The sequence below is a fragment of the Haemorhous mexicanus genome, chromosome 6 (genome assembly GCF_027477595.1).
Source record: "Haemorhous mexicanus isolate bHaeMex1 chromosome 6, bHaeMex1.pri, whole genome shotgun sequence".
NCBI lineage: Eukaryota > Metazoa > Chordata > Aves > Passeriformes > Fringillidae > Haemorhous > Haemorhous mexicanus.
This window is the reverse complement of record NC_082346.1, coordinates 3,991,170-4,012,300: the sequence shown is the minus strand read 5'-3', so window position 1 is coordinate 4,012,300 and position 21,131 is coordinate 3,991,170. Positions and strand designations below refer to the sequence as shown.

At 38.6% G+C, this 21,131-nt stretch overlaps 1 protein-coding gene across 4 annotated transcripts in view; it reads left to right on the top strand.

The window, feature by feature from the left end:
• The window catches only part of HIPK3 (homeodomain interacting protein kinase 3), a 68,549-nt gene that overhangs the window by 30,589 nt on the left and 16,829 nt on the right, over window positions 1-21,131 (top strand). For all 4 annotated transcript variants that reach the window (XM_059848320.1, XM_059848318.1, XM_059848319.1 and 1 more), the window contains exons 3-5: window positions 16,058-16,181; window positions 19,239-19,358; window positions 21,037-21,123. In XM_059848320.1, coding sequence (XP_059704303.1) covers window positions 16,058-16,181; window positions 19,239-19,358; window positions 21,037-21,123 — 331 coding nt within the window. The remainder of the gene's footprint in view (window positions 1-16,057; window positions 16,182-19,238; window positions 19,359-21,036; window positions 21,124-21,131) is intronic.

The window sequence follows — 21,131 nt, the reverse complement described above, 5'->3', positions numbered from 1 at the left end:
TATAATTTGCATAATTGATAACTGCATGCTTGGGGTGATGTTTTTGATACATTTTAAAATAATAAAAATAAGTACTTGACACACATGTCTGTGATAAACAAATGTATCTCAAGTAGACCTAGATGTCAGTACAATATAATTTCCCCTCTAAAGGGGGAATCTTCCTATGCTCAGTCTCATTATTTTTCCTGTATCAAACACAGCCCATTCTGTAAAAGATGGGATGAGGCAGAGGGCTGTCTCTAACTTAGTGAAGAATGTAAACTCAAAGATGCAATGTCCAGCCTCTGTAGCACATTAAAGGTAGTTTTTGCTGCTTCTTTTCTCTTCCCCCCCCCTTTTTCTTTTTTTAAATTAATGACATACTACGCTTCTGGCCAGTCCAGTTGTGTTTTATGAAATAGGTTCTGCATTTGTTGTGTGAAAAGGTCCTGATGAGGAGCTGCTGTGTGGTGCAACAGGCAATTTTATTGCATGAGTGACCAGCGCTTTGAAGCGTGATCAGTGGCTGCTGATGTTGCTGAGCCAGACAAGAGCAGGAAAACAGGGAGAATTGTGTAGGAAGGATGGGTGACATTTTCCAAGCAGCCCTGTGTCACTGCAGTGGGGTAGCACTTTTTGCCCGGGCAGAATGAGGAAACTGCAACTTGCTTTTCCCAGTCCTTTGTGCAGCCAGCTCATCAGCATGTCCATGTAACAAACATGTTTTCTTTGGATTGTGTTCCCTGTGTGCTTTAACCTTTTTGGTTATTCCCTTTGGCCCTTCTGGGTGGTTTTGGGGCCCTTCATTAGGAAGGCCTGTGCTCTGTCTCCCACCTGGCATTATCAACATCAGGAAACACAGAGTGTTGTTGGGAGATGAGGAAGGAAGGAAGTTAGACTTCAAAATTCCCCAGTTTGGAACCAGTAAGGTTTTTTAATTGTTTTTGTTCCTGTTGCTAAGCCTAACTTTAAAATAAATTCCCTTTCTGTGAAGTACAGTAGTAACAAATGATGACGCCACTTGCAAGTTTTTTGGTTTTTTTTTTTCAGTTTCTTTCTGATTTTAGTTAGCTGCTGCAAATGGAAATGAGATTGGAAAAAATGAGGGTTCTGCTTGTATTGACATTGTTCTGGATGATTCCATGAAAGCAGAGAGGTCAGAAGTTCCCTTTCCTTGTTTACCTCTGTGTTAGCATCCCACAGAAATGTGTGGGTGAGGGCTCTGCAGAGGTGAGTGGCACAGGATGGGGCTCGTTTTCCTGTGGCATTACCCTGAATGCAACTTTGTGCAGGAAAGGTTATCTTGGGAAGATTATTTCTGTTCTTTCCTATCTCACATCTCTTTGTAAAACCTGTGTATTGTGCATGCTAAGAAATGGGTGGAGAAGTGAGTGTACATATCTGTGGGTTGCTTATGATAAGAAAAATGTAAACATTTTCATGAGAAGTATTTGCTGAGAATGCAGAGCTGGAGTTGCTGTCCCTTGAAAACATTTGAGAGTTGAGTTCTGGGCAGTAGTCAATTTTCACAGCATCAAAATTGAATCATCTTTAAACTAAAAAAAAAAAAAAAATCACCAATGTTAAAATTCAGATGTTAGGTTCTTGGCTGGCTGCTAAACATGTTTAGCCTTACAACCTGTGACTGATGTATGGTCTAATTTCATTAGAACAGGTAATCCTGTGTCATGCATCTCTTGAATGTTCTTTGCAGCAGTTTTTTTTAAGAGCACTTTGGGAACAAATTCATGATGAGCTTGGTGTAACAGTTGCACACAGGATAAAGAAAATAGCTTATAGGTTTGTTCTGGAAATGATGACTTGACAGTAGCCTCTGGCAGTGGAATTTAGCTATCAATAGTGTGTTAATCCAGTTAAGTAGAGAGCCTTTCATAGGGAAATAAGAGTCATGTGTTCTAGCTAAATAATTACCTTTAAAGTAATCATGCAACTTGTAAACATTGCCTCGATATTTTTGTGATTTCTTTTTTTGACACAGTTATGACACAGCAATAACTTCTTATTGAAGCAGTGGCACATGCAGAAGCTTTGGATGCTATTTATTTCAGAACATTCTTATCTAAAGCTGTGTTGATACATGTAGGCACTGACTTCATCAGCTAGTTTTTGCCTGTTCCTGTTTACTGTTTAGAAAATACCAAAAGTATGACAATTGTAATGAAGCTTGTGTTTATACAACAGCCCTAAATCATAGCAAGCTTGCATTGAGACACACTGATGATTTGGAGGAGTTCATGAAGCCTGCTTTACCTGGTTAGTGGGTGTTCCCAGGGGTCAGATTTCACCCTAGAGATCCCCCTGGATCCTCTTCCCCCTCACAGGTTGGGTGATGAGATCCCCTAGGAGGAAGAAGAGCCAGTTAAATGCATGACGAGTTCCTTCACTTAACCCCTGGTGGAACTTTAATCTCTCAATTAGTAGATTTTTAGCATATTTTTGTTTTCTGTGCTGACCAGTGAAACAAAACCCACTATGATTTCACTTGTCTCTCATTTCAGTGGGTATAACTGGCACCAGTGGGGCATGAGAAATACACAACACAGTGAGGTATGTGCTTATTCTGTAGAACAAAGCCTATTTTTGGTAGTCCTCTTTAATTTGGTAGGTTTGATTTTTTTTTTTCTTTTCTTTTTCTGCTGATGAAACTATAATCACTGAAAATTGAACACCCTCTCTCCCTGACCTTGGCAGATAAAGTCTGATGGTGCTTGTTAGGTTCCTGGTAGTTTACCATGCTGCTTTGAGGTTGGAAAGGTGATGGAATCTAGTGAGTGGAAACCTGTCATCTGCATCCTGTCATCCACAGTTTGTATGAACATAAAATGATATCAGGGATATGCATTTGAGTCTGTTTTGTCAGCTTTAAAATCATAAAATTGATTTAGAAACGGGTCTGGCATCTTTGAGAAACCTTCACACCTATAGATTTATAAATCAGTCAACCTGTTTACATCGGGTTTAACTGCTGCAGCTCCATAAATATGTTGTGTAGTTACACTTTTAAATTGCAAAAATGATCACTTCTTACTCAATTGAGCTGTAACCACCTTGGGGAAAGCACTTAGTAATCATAATGCACTTTATTGCTACATGATAGTTAATAAGCCTTAAAGTGAATGCTGTAACATTACATGGGCCATCCTTAGAGGACCTGAAAAGGCAGCAGAATGTAATGTTCTCTGTTTTGTAACAAGGCCATCTTGCCTTTATTTCCAGGGACTTGATGTCACTAAGGTAAGGGCCTGTTTCCTTGTTACCTCACCAAAGCAGCTTTCTGTCTTTAGGTACTTACAGTACCCTACAAGGCTTGATAAGTCAGTGACATACTTCTTGTAAACTCTAGTGATTTCCACCTTCAGATAAAAATTTATTTCAAAAATGCATCCTTGGGGTTTTTTTTGGATGTCTGGATTTTATGTCTTTCTCGGTTGGTTATTTCTGTTTATGTTTGTAAAAATCTGTAATCTTAAATCACAGTATAAGCTGATTTGCCCTAAGGCCATTTTCAGTGTCAGAGACAGAAAATAATAATAAGAATAAACAGTTTGTCTGGTTTTGAAATGACTAATGAAAATACCTGCATTTATCATTATGCTCTAATGGACTCTTCCTCATAAGGTTATGTTACCAGGTTCTAATTCTCTTCTATTTTGATTTTGATGTAGATCTGATACTGTTCTTGTTTCCAGCTATTTATTCTCAAGGGGCTATTTCTGTAGAAGGCTTCAAGTATTCCAGCTTCTCAGCAATTGTCTGATAATGGATAATTTTGCTGCTCCTTTCCCAGCAGCATCATTAATGTATATGTTGTTTACAGAGCCAGACAAGGCTGGTTGACAGCACCTCTTCCTGGGTAATTGTAAACAAATTTGTAAGCCTGTCTTGGCAGTGGGATTACTGCCAAGGATTTATTTAGTATATTGGCCTGCTTGTGGTGGTTTATGCTACCCTATTCATGGATAATATGAATTCTTGCTCTTGTACAGTCAATACGTTCACTGATGTCAATTTTAAAATTGCCATTTTGTGAGGAATTTGCCATTTTCCATTCAGGAAAACTGATTATGGGCAAAATCATGTTAAAGAGAAATCCCACTGAGCTGATGATTTCACCTGTAAACTTTGGGAAGTGTCAGGGACCTAAAAGAACTGTAGCACCTTGATGAATCTAGAAGAAAACCACCAAGATTTTCCCCCACTAACTGAGGTGTGTGTGTAGGGACTGCTCAGACTGCAGACAGCAAAGTAGGACATTGCTGGAATGGAGCTGGGGGTGGCTGCTTTTGGGAGGTGTTTTTTTTTCTTTCAATAAAACTTCCCCCCCCCCCCCCCCCCCAATTTTAGCATATGCAGGTTACACTTATTTTTGTAGCCTGACTTCTTCCTAAAAGTGAAAAGCACAATATAAAACTGCCAGAAAACAAAATGAGCTTGACTCAAAAGGGAAATATTAACTCTCTTAGCAAAAGACACAGTAAGGCCAGTGCTGGGAGCTTTACTAAAAAGCAAAGACATAATGCAGGGCTGGCCTTTGAAAGTTTGTCCTGTCAATTTGTGGTGTGACAACACGACCTAAAAATAGTTCCTGGCACTAAGAAAAAGTTGTGCTTTGATTTGAGGATTTGTTTTTCCCCCATGGAAAATTCATAGATGCTGGAAATGAACCAGTGTGGAATTCTACAGCTATCCAAGGAAATCAGAGATACCTTTTGAGTAGAGATTTGTCAACTGGACTTCATTTTTCACCTTTTCCATGAGCAGGAGTTCCTGGTAATACTCCCACTGTGCAGACTCTTGTAACCCTATAGCCTTTAGAGCAATGTTCAGGGTTTGGCTATCACATGCAAAACCATCCAACTTCAAAATTATTTTATTTTTGCAATTTTTGTTAGTTGTTGATGTTTTGAATGAATTTTTTCTTGGCATTGTCTTGGTTTTGTATTTTGTTACAAGACATTTGAAAGCTGAACTCAGAATATCACCCTGGCCTTGTATGGTACTTAGATGGATTATGGGCTTTATGTAGTTTATATTTCTATTCTCTGTTGAGGACATATTTGAGATATTTGACATACTGATATTATATTAATGCATGTTTAATAGTTCAAATGAAAGGACAGTTGTGTTCTTGAAATAACTGTTGCTGTTATTTTTTAAAGTCCAGGAAATGTTTATTGCCCCTCTCACTTTTCCAGCAGAACCTTGTGGGGGCCTTGTTTAATTCTTTCTCTGCACTCTGAGAAGAGCAGGCAGTGAAGATAACTTCCCTTTCATTTTCCTCTTGGAGACAAAAGTTCTTCAGCCCCAGCTCAGGGCACTGAGCAGTCCTTGTGCTTCAGCCCAATTTGAGCAGTAGCTCTACTCTAAATGAGGGGAAAGTTCCTTGTCTATTTGATCCATGTTGCTTCTGTTATTATTGTCAGCAAGTCTGCCTTTTCCCAACATGAGTGTCTGGCTATATTAGGAACAGAATGAGGTTTTTAGCCATAACTAATGAGCTACTTAAAATTATTAGTGTCCTGGACCAGACTCAAAGGGTTCACTCAGATGAAAGGCTCCCATTATTATCCATTTATTATCTAGATCTCAATTTTATCTTTTCTTTTTTTTTTTTTTTCCTTTAACCTGCACTACCTGTTTTTAACTTCTATTTGCTCACAGCAACATTTTAACACTCAGCATGATTAAAAAGAATTCTCAGTATAATCTGGTTACCCTGATTTCATCCTCTGGTGTGGTAGTAGAGGGTCTGGGGTTCATTATTAGATATCAGACAAGAACTGCTTTAAAAATATCGCATTTATGTAGTGAGAAGAAGAAATGGGAAAAAATCCCTACCCAGTGTTTTAATGTTTGGGTAGATGCATTTTTGAATGTAAATTTATTTCAAAAATCTTTGCAAAGCAGGGCTTGCAGAAATGCTGGGGCTCTTTGCTGTGGTCACATTCCTGTTGTAGCACGTTGGCAGGTCTGATGTGACATCAATTCTGAATGTAATAGATACATAGTTGAGCAGTTTATTTTAGGATCCAAAACTCTTCTAAGAATAGACAGGCTCTCCTTTCAGCGGGAAAGGACAAATAAACTGAAATGGAATAATAGGGAAGGAAAAACAGGAAAAAAAAAAAGCAGAGAGAAAGAAAAAAACCAGTTAGGAGAAGAATTAAAGAGGGTTTTATTAGGGTTCAAGGCTGGGTGAAACATTTGGAGGGACCATTGCAGCTGAATTCTTTCAGCAGGCTGTGGTATAATGGGATGGGCTGGAAGGCTGAGGTCTTCACGGTCTGGCCTACCAAAATAGACTTGTGTAGTTTTCCTATTAGCACTCCATAGGTTAAATTCATCAGGAAGGGGGGGTGAAATAACTTTCAAATCTTCTACAGTAAATTTTTAGCTCTGTCAGGACATTACCAGGTGGTTTTTTTGTCATGCCCCAAAGCTGAGGTGCTGCTGTGTTTCCCCATGGATGTGTCAGTGGGATTGCTAAGCCATGAGTAAGGATGAGATTTGTTCTGGTGGTGTCATGTTTACACCACAGGTCTAATCATAGAAATTTGTATGGGAAAAACTCAGCAAGTCAGCCACTAAGTTCACTTGCCAGAGCATAAATAACTGCAGCAGAATTCAAATTAAGGTTGTTAAGTGTTGGTGTGTTCTGTGTGTTGGGTGTGTTTGTCTGCAATGTTCTGTGGAAGCTACAGATTGCCACAGCACATTGAGCCAGACATGTATGGGTATTAATACAACAGAACATTTAGTGACTAGAAACATTTAAAAATATTTCTATTCAAAAGGTCTCTACTAGTGTAACCTTGAGAAAGCAGATTTATTTTCATGTGTGTTAATTCATCTGCCCCAGTTGTTGCTCTGTAGGTTTTCTGTAATAACTTTCTTTTTTCTTACTATTCATTCTAATTTTTTGTGTTTCATTTTGCAGCTGGCATAGGTACTAAGTGTCTAGATAACATTTTATATAGGGGAGTATCCAAAGGGAAATGGATTCTGGTGTTCCATTTATGTAGTGAACAGGACATCAACCTCCAATGTGAAGCTGTGGCATCAATACATGACATTTTGCAGGACACTACTGTTTAAATTCTGTGTGCTTTGAATATTTGAATTTTAAGTGATCATGTTGCTGTTAATAGATATTTTTTAAAATTACTAGCTTCTCCTTCAAGTCCGTTGCTTGTCTTTCAAAATTAAACAGTTTTAACAAGCCTACCATATCTGTTTATCCTGATGTCATCTTGTCAGTGTTCAATCTTGATTTGACAATGTTTTTATAATCTAGTGTCACTACATAAATTATCTGTAATGAAAATATAGATTTTTTTTCTAAGATTACAAATTTTTTAAAACTTTTTTTTCCTGTTAATTTTTGGTGAGCTTTCTGTAACTTAAGCAATGTAATTTGAAGTCAAATTTTATCAGTCTGAGTTGCAAAATTTCTCCAGAACACAACTTGGCATCACCCAGATGGGCATTTATCAGCAGTTTAGAAAATCCTTTTCACAATGGACAAGGATGTGGGCAGATTTTCTTACTCTCTGCAGTATTTGTGGGGTGTGTTCATCTCCAGTGCAGAATTGCTGGGCAACAGCTTTATGCTTGAAAATGATGTCAAATAGTTCAGTGCTTTCATGGCTTACTGAGCTCTTGGGCTGAGCTTGTTGCCCTGTGTTAGAGAGCAAACTCTGTTACAAGTTTTGCTGAAGAATGGAAGAAATTTTCCTTTGTGTTTTCAGGTTAGACTTTCCTTTTCTTTGTTATTGGGGATATTTTTGTATGAGTGATTTTTTTTGGGGGGGGTGGTGGTTGTTTTTTTGGTTTTTTTTTTTTTTTGGTTTTGGTTTGTTTGTTTGTTTTTTAATAGCTGCTTAAAATAAAGTAATATGTTATGATACACTTGATTTCTTGACATAACAGCAACATCCTTGTGTTCTCTCTTTTTTCTTTTTTTTTTTTTTAACATGAAATATGCAAGTAACAGAGGCCCTCATGCTAATCAGTCATATTAGAAAATAATTCCTCTTTCCACTGCTGGGTTTTTTTACAGCAGGATCTGTCTGCTTGCTTCTTTAGGACCACCATACTTTGTACCCTGAGCCCAGTTGTAGGACTGTTGTCATCAGGGGCTAAAACACAAAAAAGCCTTTGCAGAAAACTAATTTACAAGGTCTTGGCACTTTTGACAAGGATGCTAAAAGCAAATACTGCTGTGCTTTTACTCTTTTGTAGGAACTCTCTAGCTGTTCTTCAGCTGATGTGTTTGGGCACTGCAAGTCCATAGGGTTAGAAATTGTTATTCCCACAGAATCAACAATAACCAAGTAAAGTAGGGAGGGAATTAAGTTCTGACATGTCTGAGCTGTGAGGCCTTGAAACATCCCACGCTGTGCTCTTCTCTTGTCCTCCTCCAGGGCTGGAAATGAGTGTTTGATCCTCTCCTTGGGTGGAGGTCAGCTCGTGCTTGCCAGCAGCCCCACAGCCACTTGCGCTTGCCTTGACTGCAATCACTGCTCCAGACAAGATCATTTCAAGTCTGGTTTTCTTCAGAAATAATCTGGACAATTGAGCAGCTCATCTCGGGGCTTTGCTTTGCACAAAAGCTCTGTATGAGATTTTGGATGTTCCCCTTGTCTGGGCAGAGGCAATGTCTGTGTGACCATCTCTTGCAGCCTTCGACCAGGGAAGGATAAAGCACTGCAGGGTGGTCCCACAGTTAGGAGTAAATCCTCCATCCACACAAATAGTATTGTCCAAATTCCGTTTTGGTAAGTAACCTCATTTGACACGTAAAATATTGACACTTTGCTGTCCAAAATGTAAATGTATTGAATAGCAGGCTTTATTTATCCATAAAGCATCTGAAGAGTTTACATCTACCCCATTTTGCTCATTCTGTTGCTGCATCAGTATCTGCTTTGCTTAATTTTCATGTAATTCAAAAACTGCTTAACCTATCAAGTGTATAAATAAATCACTTGGTAAGTCTTTTCAAGGAAAATCGAAATCATGAAAAGGCAGAAGCATAAACATCTGGTTTTAATAAAATCAACTCCTCCTTTCACATGAGATAGTGGATAATTAGAAAAGAGCCTTCTGAAATCACTTGTTTTATTCTCATCTGAATAAATCAAAGAGGAATAACTAAATGATTATCTTCAGTATTTTTGGTACGTGGTTTGAGAAAGTATATTAGCTTAAAATTTGTGCTTGCTCTTTCAAAACAAATTTTTTTTTCAGTATCAGGAAAAAGATCTAGGATAATTTATGATTTTTTTATTATTTGAGGAAATTACCTAGGATTTAATTTTTTGTCTCATTTAATTTCTTGCTGAATTTTCTTTTCCCCGTTCAGTTATGAGCCGTAAATTCTAAAGAATTTTTTTGCAGTGATTGCTTCTTTTTTTAAATAGTCACATACATGGGCTGCTTTCTATATAAGATTTTTAAATCCTTCTCTAGGGCAGATCAGGGTTCAAAGTTAAACTGGCAGCTGCATGTCAGTCTTATACAGATAGATATATATCTATATAGATATATATATCTATATAGATATATATAGATATATCTATATGGATATATCTGTCTGACTGGGAGGTTCTGAGGGGAATTAGGTCTTTTCTAGCTATTGAGCATGCATAGTCCTATGAACATGTTTTATTGGGCAAAAATGAGGTTTTGTCATTTCTGTGGAAAACCCATCCTGTGGCCATAGGATTTTACAGGAGGTACAGAGACTGATTTCCCTTTGTCTTCACTACCACTTCCCATGCACCAGGCTTCTTCCAAGGAGGGATGACACTAGGAATGAGGGGGTAACTTCCCATATCGCTTGAATATAATTATTCTCACTGTATTTTAAGGTACATGCCTTGAATTGCAGAGAGTGGTGGAATTGAGTCTTTCCTGCTACCTCAAAGACAAAGATACCCCTATCCAGCTTAGCTAATATTTCCTGAGTCAGTGTCTGAGCACTTATATTTTTGATTTCCAAGTCCTCTTAAATTCTTAGAATTTTAAAAAATACCCCCCCATCAGAGTCTGCTACTTATGTACTTCCTAATGCCTAATCATGGAAGAGTTAAAAGAACCCTAGAAAACTACAAAAGCCAGGAGTGTGAATGTAAATCTGTAAATCAGATTTTGATTCTTGATTTGCAGCAGTGTTCCCTCCAAAGAACGGGGAGGAAGGCTCGTTGTCTGGCATGGTGTGCCATAGTTGCATTTCTAGGATCAAATTTATGTTAGCTCATGACACTGCCAGTCTGCCTCTGACATCTCAGTGTACTTCAAAGCAAGAGACAATAAATTCAACTATAAAAATGTTCTTAGGAAGTGCAGTTAAGTGGGTTTTTAATGTGTTACACAACTATTTTAAAGGCACCTATAAATTATGTTGATATAATTCTTATTTTAACAAATTGACATTACAAGTAACAATTATTCTGAGCATGGGGAAGATTGTTGAGACTAGAAGGTTGTACAGAAGCTTGTAGTTTGTGTCAAGGGATTTGCTTGGATAACTCATATATTTGTGCAAGAATAGTGATTTTAATGTGTAGGTAATGTATGTTCTCAGATCAGCAGTCTATGTATCCCAGTCTTTTGTTGCTGCAGAAAATTTACTGTAGCACGAGGTTGCACTTCAGCGTCTTCTGATGCAATTTTCTTACAGCTCTACACAGTTGATGGCTGTTCTTGTTCTACGTGGATTCAACCCTTACTTGTGGATATTCTCCTGTCTATCCATTCTTAAATACTCCTAATATTTTTTTATCTCAACAGTGACCTGTGATTTCGAGAGTAATTGCAATTTTGGCTTTAAAAATCCACTTTTATGTTTACATCAGCCTTTATCTCAAAGTGGGGGGGGGATTCCTTGGCCTTCTAAGGTGAGGCAGGGCGTTAGAAACACCTGTCTGCTTCTCTTGCCTTATTTATTATATTATTTGAGTAATGTTACTGATCATTCATTCTTCCTTGAGGCTTTATAGTTCTAACCAGGGTTTCTTCTTGTACCCAAATCTCTTCAAGTCTTTAATTTGTATTGTTCTTTTCTGCGTCTTTTCTATTTGATGTATCCTTTTTCAGATGGGGGTGACCAAAACTGAACCCAGAATTCAAAAGTGAACACACTATTCAAGGTGAGGGAATATCACTAGTTTTATATAAGGCATAGTATTTTTAATATGTCTTTGTCCTTTGAAAATAAATACTGATATCCTGATTATTTTTGCTCCCAATTGTAAAATATTTTTCTTGAGTAATCTGTAAAGTTGTTTAGACTTTTCATTGAAAAGTTGGTTAATTTATAACTTAATTTCTTCTGGGTAATTAATTAATGAAATGGTACGTTAATTTTCACTGTGGTTTACTATACACCCTGTATGCTCTACTTCCTCTTGTGTTGATGTAATTGCATATTTGAAATTCCTTCTGAAGACCATCATAAATCCACTGTAGAGCCAACTGATCTTTATATCCATCATTTCCAGGTTTTGTCATTACATGGTTCCTTCCCATTTCATCCTTCAGATTACTGAGCTGTACTTGCCTGGGAGTTTTTTCTTGGTGTTGCCACCTTGATTTTGATCCCTCCAGCCAAGAGTCTTTGCTGTGTTCTAGCAGATCTTGAGGAAAGGTTTGCATTCCTTCATGTACGTGGTAAAGACTGGTAGTTGAAGAGAGTGGATTGTACCTGAGAAAACTCATCAGAATGCCCACTGCCATCTCTCATTAACTTACTCACTGCATCTGCTCCTTCTCCTAGGCCTCTTTTCTTTAGGAGAAGAATTGTGCATCTCACAACCCATGTGTGGTTATTCCTTTCAGGAGGGATGTGCTTGCATTGTGCTCATGATGGCAGCAGGGGCAAAGACTGGTTTTACTCAGGCTGATAATCTGGTTTGACTTTAACTCTTGCAAATTGGATTCATTTACATGAGTGGTCCATATCAGGGCTTTCAACCGGTCATTAATAAAAAAAAAATTATAAACATCCTACCCTTTGACAGCTTCCTTGCATTAGTATTTCTTATCATGGTACCATTGTGTTGTATCCAGAGTAGGTAATAAATAGGCATTGTCAGCACAGTGGTAAATAGAGGTAGTAAAGTTTGAGGGGAGGAAGGCTATTTCTAAACTCCCCACTCTGGAGAGCAGCAGTAAATAAGCCAGTACTGTTGATACATTGACCCTCCCACACTGCCAAGGAAATAGAAATAAAAATTACTCAATCTTTAGTCTCACTTCCTTGATCTCTGAGGGGGTATGTGTAGTGTGACTGTGTTATAGGACCTTCAGTGGGAACATATTTAGAAATTATTCCTGCATTCAACTGAATTGTTCATGGAAGTGAAAAAGGGAAGCTGCTGTTCTTGTTGTCTTGTGCTGTTCTTCAGTTGGTGCTTTGTACAAGGACTCTGTTGGGTTTTAGCTTTTCCATGTAACTTCTGTTCTAAATTGGATTTCTAACCAACCATTTCTAGGTGATGATCATCTGAAATGGTTTGACTTCTTACAGATTTTTTTTATTACTTATTTTTGTAGTGTGGGTAATTCTTGCTCTTCATTCTTTGTTCCCCCAGTGTAAGGGTTGGAAGAAACTTTCTGTTATTATGCTGCAGTTTTGTTTTTGGGTTTTTTTTAAGCAAGTTTTTGCTTGGGGTTTGTTTTTATTTTTAATTTTTATTTAATCCTCCATCAAGGAACTATCTCATTTTACTTCAAATTTGTTCATTTTGTTGCTTTATTCCAAGCTGGCTAACATGCTGAAGCTAAACTATTTTATGAAATATTCTGGTCTTTGAACAAGTTAATGGAACAAATTGTGTAATTTCTTTTCTCATAAGCTTACAAAAAGTTATAGGATAGTATATGTATTTATGGTCTGGGATGTAATAAATGTGATGTGACTATCCAAACAAGCAGCTGAAACAGGTATTCATTTGTATTTCATCATTTTATATCTTTCTAATTGTAAAGTCTAAGCTGTGCTGTTTTATGATAATGTTTTAAATTAATGTTTCATTAACACTGATAAGAAGGAAATAGGTGCTTTCTGTCTAAAATCTTGCTTTTAATTTAAGTACATTAAGATTCACTGTCCTTAAGAAGTTTAGAAGATTCTGGTGTTCTCCTTGTTGATGTCTTGGTATGGGATAACAGGTGCTGTTTGCTCAGGTGGAGACTGTGGTATCTTCTGATGCACTGGACATCTTGTGATCTGCAGTAAAAACCAAGCAGGAGCGTGTGTGTGTGTGTGGTGCTGTTTTGAGAGAGAGAAATCCTTAGTTACACTGTTTTTTGAGTACTCCCATGTTAAAGGGACTGTTGGGACAGCTGCAGTTCCTACCACTCTCATGTCTATGCTTGTAGTTAGGAAAGGGAATATCTTCCTTTTGAGGTGCATGGTGAAGTATTCCTTGTAGGAGAAAACAGCTGTGGGTCATCTTAAAGACAAAAATTGAAGAATAATTCTCTCCACTTTAACACTTTTCTCTTCAGCTCTCCAGACAGATTTTTAACAGGAACTTTAAAAGAAGGAGAAACAGAAGCAGGTGTTTTTGAGCATGACATTAACAAACTTTTGTTTAACAAAAATATTTGAGCTGGTTAAGACCACTCCAAACATAATCAAACTCAGTCACAGTTTTCCTGCAACTTAATTTGCTCTGAGAAAGTTGTTTCATTTTAAGGACTAGCATGGTAGGTTACATTGGCCCTGACAGAGCAGCAGCTCTTCATCTTCCTCTCTTCAAGCTGGCCTGAAAATATTTTCTGTGGAAGGGTGCAGGTAGCTGTGCTCAGGAGCACATTATTTCCTCTTCTTTCTGGATGGCAGGTCTGGTGTTGGCAAGGGAGGAGCACTTCTCTCCTGAATTACCTCCCTTTTCCTTTGACTTATTAGTGCTTTTCTTTGTGGAAAAATGACCAGATTACTGTAAACACAGCAAGTATTCTGTATTTTTTTTTTCTTTTTGGGCATTGTCTCTCCCCTCATCCTTCTCTCCTTTGGGATCCTGTCTCTCCACAGGGACAGACAGACCGACATACTGCGGCTATTTTTGCACGGCCCACATATTAACCATTGAGTAAACCTAAGAGGTTTTACAGAGCTTATTTTAGCAGAAGCATTTGTTAAAGCCCCTGTATCCATAGGCTGTGTGTATAGTCATTAGCTATGCAGGGCTGTAACATAATACAACAAAAGGAAGTGTATTTTAACAGAGATCTGTAACAACCATAGGCAGACTGGCACCCAGCCAGGGGGAAAGGCAGACGCTTCTCGCTGCTATTTCTGTCTTGTGGCATCCAGAGATATTGAATTGATTTCTTGGATAATGAAACTAGCTAAGACTTACTGCAGTGTCAGGATCCTGCATTGCAAAAATACATATGTTTGATCCCCCGAAGTTTTTTGTAGTCAAATCTTTGGAGGCAGTGGAAAACTGAGCCTCTCCAGTTTCACTGCCAGCGTGACAAGATTTAGCCTTCATGTAATCACATCCAAAATGGTTTGTGGCAAGGAAGGGGAGCACTGAAGTGCCAGCATGAATGGAAAGTATGTAATTACTTAACAGAATATCCTGTCCTGTAGATTTTCTCATCTAAAAAGTGTTGGATTTTCCCTGTGGCAGAAGCCCAAATGGCTTCACTGGTCAGAGATGAGGCAGAGGATTGGGAGTCCTTTCCCTGGTGGTGAACATTCATCCTTGGGGCTTAAAATGTGTCTGTATACAGCTTCTGCCAACTACCCTTTGTGACAGGGGATGGAGATGCTTCAGCACTTGGTCTGCTCTACAGCTGCAAGATAGCTTCTCTGTTGTCCCTGTGTAGCATAAAAATAGGAATTTGTTCCCAATCCAGTACATGTCATTAATTTAAAGAATATTTTGATAATGGTAAAGAAGAGAATGAGATATGTAGGTATTTACTATGATCAGTCTGTTTTGTGTGTGGAATATCAGTAGACTATGTCAGGATGTGCTGCATCAGAAGATTTGTGAGCTTTTCGCCAGGTGAGAAATCCCACAGTTCCTGGTCAGTTGGATGCTCCCATTCTGCCCAGCTGCATTGGGAATTACCCTCTTGGATTTAACCACTTTCCTGCTCCTCTGTGACATGCTGAGCAAACAACAGCTTGTTTGCTTTAAAAGTGGATCTCTTCATAGTGTGATGCTTGGAACAATATTTTACATCTCCAGGCGTCTTTCCATGTTAGAGTACAGATATAAATTCATTCTTTTTCCTTTTGTTAATAGCTTGAATGAGCTGGGAGGGAAGGTTTTAAAAGGACAAATACAATGAAAATGGATATTTGTGAAATACTTGAGTTCCATTCCATGTGAACAGAGATGTTAAAAGCCCCTTTAGCAGCTGTGTCAATACCAATTTTTCTGGTTCTTGAGTGGAGACATAAATTCAGATGGTGTTGGTTAAATAATTCACATTTGTTTTAGGTGAAAAATAACACCTGCTCTGTTTAGCAAATGCAGTGCTTTCATTTAAGTGATTTAAAAATTGATCACATTCAACTGATTTGAGTACATTAAGAGATTTGCAGTTACATAATTAAATTGATATTTTAAATAGCTTTAACTGTACTGTACAGTTGAGAAGTGTGCAAGTAGGTTTTCAGATAAAACTTCTAGTTGGGTTTTTTTTTTGAGATGAAATGCTGGTGTGTTTGGAATATAGTTACAAGCATATGATGTGTGGACAGCTCATTTGAGACATACTGGAGGAAATGCAAAAGTTCTGAATCAGGGATATTCTGTTTTTCAGGCATATCAGTTATTTCCATGTGCATAGCAAACTGGTACTTGTAGGAAAAAACCATCTAAGAGCTGCAAAATACTAGCACGGGTTACTTAGATAAATAAAAATGCAATTTCTGATGCTGTGATTTTATTGAAATAATTATTAAGAAACAGATTGGGGTTTTTTTTGGTGTTTTTTTTTTTTTTTTTTTTTGTCATGTTGGATTATTGAATGACCTTTCTTCCCCAAGGAGAAACCTTCAGTAACCATGTTTGATTTGCAGAGCACCAGAGATCATACTGGGATTGCCGTTTTGTGAAGCCATAGACATGTGGTCGTTAGGGTGTGTGATTGCAGAGCTCTTTCTTGGATGGCCACTGTACCCAGGAGCACTGGAATATGACCAGGTAGTAGAATAAATTTCACAAGCATATCTGCACTTTCTGCAACTTAAGACTTTCAGATCATTAAATACAGAATTTTAAATGCTAATTATATCCCCTATTATGTAGCATTCCTTCAAGTCTGTTCAATCCTTTTAATTTAGCCTTATTGATTGTCCTAGAAACACAAATCCTGATTCTGACCCAGACTGTATATTGTGCTGCTTTTTTTGAATTAAGTTGCCATTTGTCCTCCCCCCTCCATCTTATGAAATAGATGTTGGTATTAAAGCTGCTGTTTCTGATGGAAACCAAAGTTTGCAGCTACCATTGCTGCATTCTAATCTCTTTCATTTGCCATGAACAGGGTTGACTCTGGAATGTCTATTCAGATGTCAGGATTAATTGTGCTTTGAGTACTTTCTGATGCTTTCTGGAAATCCAACAAAGCCCAAGGATTTGAGAGCCTGTACTTCACAAGGAACAATCATACTGTAGCTAGGCAGGGGTAAAGCTTGGAGCTCTTAAAGCTCTGCCCTTGCTTTCTTGGATTTTTCAGTACTGACACCATGAGCATTAGTGAGCAAACTTAATAAAACTCCATGTTGTTTCTAATGAAAGATTTTGAACATTTTTTATTTTAAACACTTAAAAATAATGTGGAATTTGGGAAGAATGTAATCAGCATCCTGAGCATGCCCACCTGGTTTTGAACTTTGCAAGTGAAGCAATCTCTTGAAAACCCCAGAAGGAGCAGCACTGGCTTCTTGCTAAGTTCTAGTCCTTGATTCAGCATTTAGTTCAGAGGCTCTTGTTTAGGTTATTCAAGTCCTGCTCACGGAGTGGGATTTTGGCTTCCTTCACTGACAGATCAGACCTACTTTTCTGAAAATCTGTTTGTTAGAACCATTTTCAGGGGATATATTAATTTTGTGTTGATGTTGGTCATGTTTCTATTTCAGTTGCCTTCATTTACACAAAATGCAGCGTTTCACATGGGCAAGTGAGCTATGAATGGAATGTTGGTTGATGCTTTGATGCATTTAGAAGACCTTTTTGCAGACTATTGCTGTTAAAATAGAAAGTAAAAGAGGAAACATCTAACAACTCATATAATTCACTTTTCTTTTTAAGGATAAAGTGAAGGCATTTTGTTTTTCGGAAGGAATCTATAACTCTCTCTCAAAAATTTCCAAATACTCAGCAAATTTTTTTATCTCTTACATATCATTCAAGTTTGCTGGAAGCCTCATCTAGCAACTTGCCTGATCCTCATGTTGGAGAAGTTGTAGTGGAAGAGGGGCTGCAACCTCCTCTGCACCATCAGGAATTGCCTTGTTTGAACCAGGCTTGTAACTGTGCTCCAGCAGCTCTGCAAAACTTGCTCTGGAGAAAATGGGTTCAGGGTTTTTCTCAGTATCCATGAGTACAGCAGGAGCAGGAGATGGCTTCCAAGGGAATTCCTGTCCTCCTGCTACGTGGTGTGTGTCACTGAGTAAACAAACAGGCTTTGTGCTGCATTTCCCCCCTGTCCCCCTGGTGTGTGGCAGCCAACACACTGGCCCTTGAAAGGGAGCTCTTAGTTCTCCCATTCATTTGTGGTTAGAAGCAGTAACAGCTGTGTTTCTCAGTGGAAAACAGCCCTGTCTTCTGAGCTTTAATACTCATTAGAAACAGGCACAGGCGCTTAACTGCTGAATTTTTGAATTAATGCACTGGCTTTTCCCCTCTACTTTTTAAGACTCTTTGTTTTTTGAGGACATTTTAAATGATCTAGAAATATCTCTGGTCAGATGTTACTCCTGTTCCTGAGGCTGGGAATTATGGAGGATACTAAACCCCAGAAGCTGGCAGTATTGTGTTTAGTTCCTCCCCACTTGGGTCTGTCACTTTTCAGCAGAAGCCTCTCATGTTCCTTTTACTTTTTACTGCCCATCAGTTTTTCTCCTCTCAGGTGCTCCCAGCTCTCAAGTCCTCTCTCTTTCATTGCCTTTATCTTCTCATCTCTCAATTTATGATTTGGTGTATTTGGCCATGCTCTCCTTTTAATTTTTTTCCCTTTCTTCTCTCTTCTTGCCTGGCTGCTCCTCCTTTTCTAGGGGCTGGCTCACCCCAGCAGCCCCTCTGTGGTGTGGGACCCCTGCCCTTCAGAAGTTCAGCCCTGGCTGCTGGAATCTATACCCCCTCCATCCCGACCTGCAGCAAGCTTGGTTTTCAATTCTTGCCAATTATTCTTCCAGTTCCAAGGTGGTTTTTAATTTTGAAAGCAATGCTGCCTCTGGGATAACTCCCCCCTTGTAGAGTGAGTTAACATTGCATGCACAGTAGTTAAAACACATCATGTTTCAACAGATTTCTGTTGAAGCCTTGAAACTTAACTTTGCTAGGTAATCAATTGATCACCAACTATGATAGGTAATGCAAAATGCATAGTAAATCATCTAGAATAAATGCATTTTGATCATTTCAGAGCAAAGTTTCTTTCAGGCATAAAGCCAGTCCATTCCCATCACCCTCAGCAGCAGATTTTCTTGGACAACAACACTATCTTTTGCTGCCTGGAGCTTGTGCAGACACTCCCTTTCCACATGGAATGTTTCCTTGAAATGCAGGTGTGTCAGATGTGTAAAAGACTGATACACTAGAAACAGCAAATGGGAAGGATTTTTATCTAGTTACGTAATGAGAACAAGCCAAAAAAAAAAATCATGGAGGTTCTCTAAGCAAACAAAGCACTCCTACTGATTTTCCTGTTTAGAATTAAAAAAATATATTTAGGATTGGAGTGGGTTGAGGAGGTAATGACAGCCACTCTTCCCCAGCTCCTCGTTGCTGTGAACCAACCTAAAAAGTTTGCTTATCTAGGTCACCTGAGAGGTTTGTTTATGTGTGGCTTTCTCTGGAGATTGAGAGAGCAGTGCCAAGTGCTCAGGGTTAGGCTTGTCCCCTCTGTAAGATGTGGCTGTGGAACTCTGGTTCATTTTGTCATTTCTCAAATGAAATTCCGAGTTTTTAACTGTGTGGGGATCACATTTTGAAAACAGGAGGTAAATCCTTTTCCCTGTTCTGTTTTTTCCTCAGATTCGTTACATTTCACAGACTCAAGGTTTGCCAGGAGAGCAGTTGTTAAGCATGGGAACGAAAACTGCAAGATTTTTCTGTAGAGAAACAGATGCACCATATTCTAGTTGGAGATTAAAGGTAAACAGTGCAATGTAGTAGAAAACTGCACAATATTCTGTGAGCAGAGAAAGGAGAGAAGCCAAGATTCACTACAAGACCATGATGTCCCTGGTGCATCTCCTGTGGTTTTTAGCAGCTCCAGCTCTTTATCCCTTCCATTTTTTCTGTCCCCCAAGGTGCAGCTGCCAGGCTGTGCTGTGGCCAGTTCATAGCTGCCAGGTGGGGAATTCAAATTAAGCCTCGTATCTCCAGAGGTGCTAAATGAATGTGTTTGGTTTGTTTTCTTCTCTTTTTTTGCTCTGTTACTGCTTTTCACTTCATGTAAGGAATTTGTCTCTGAGGCCCACACTGCTCTGATAACATTTGTCCAGAACTGGCTTCAGGATCAGAAGTTCCTAGGAGAAAAAGGAGATTAAGAAATAACGTGGCTGTGTACAGTTCATTTATTTTAGATCTCCTGCTAAAACAGCCTTTGTTGGCTGAAAGCTGCAATACAGTGAGTGCAGACAAAGTTAAAACAAAATGTACTTTGTGTTCTGCACACCTTGCTTCTTTCTAAGCAACATTATTGCACTCTGGCCATAAGCAGAGCCTTTGCTTCCCACTCAAATAATTTACATTTTTTAAAACTGTTTCTCCGTGGCCCAGCTTCCCTGGGTTTACAGAGGGCTCAGGCAGCAGTTGGGGCTGACAGGGATCTCTGCAGTAACAAACAGCTGCCAGCTCCCAGCACCAGTTGCATAAGTCCCCCCAGCAAGTTGGTAAATCCCCAGCAGCTCTGGGGTTGTGTAACATTTCTGCAATTACACCCACACCTGGTTAATCCCTCCCTCTGCTTTCTCAAGCACTTGGGCTTTAGGTGACACTTTACATCTGCCTTTTCCATGTCAGAGTGAGCTCTTGGTGCAGACAGCCCTCCCCACTTCCAGGAGCTTTTTGTTACCTCCAGAGGTTAATTAGGGGTTTTGATATGGGCTGGTGCTCATTAGTTGCAGTCTTTGTCAAAGTTCATTTTGGAAGCTTTTCTGCAATCTGTGTGTTAAAAGCTTTTTCCCTGAAGTCCCACCTTGCCTCTTGCAGCACCAGCCTACTGGTGCTGTCTGTGTTGAGGAAGGAAAATTGTAACAGAAGGTACTCTACCAACTGATAAACCATTCATTCTCTGGGGTGTTTTTGTTTCATACTGAAATATTTAAAATGTTTACACCACCTGTTGTGTATGTGGAGGAATAAAAGTACAATAATAAAAAAAAGAAAAGAGGAAACAAAGAAGTTAAATGAATTTTGGCTTTTGATTTCTTTCACAGTGATGTGATATTGCTCCTGCTTGCGGTTTAAGGTCTGAGTTTGAGAAAATTGGTAAAATACAATAATAGAAAATCTGTGATATACAAAAATACAAGAGTTTCATTAAACTGCTCTATGCTAGGCTTTCAGCACTTCCTGTGTGATTCATAAACTATCTGTTGTAATCCAGTACTATGATTTGTCAGGTGTAAAACATTGTAGTTATTGTCTTTTGATTTAGAGAATGAAAGTAGCCAGTAAAGTGGCATACAAATCTATAACTGATAAACTAATAACTTGGGGAAAAAATAGGGGGTTTTAGGTCAATAAGTACATAAAGTCACTTTGTAGTTATAGGTGAGCTTTTTTGGCAGGTTCTAAACTAAGCTTTCCTTTTCTTTTTGTTGAGACATTGGAAGAACACGAGGCAGAAACAGGTATGAAGTCTAAAGAGGCCAGAAAGTATATTTTCAACAGTTTGGATGATATAGTGCACGTGAGTAT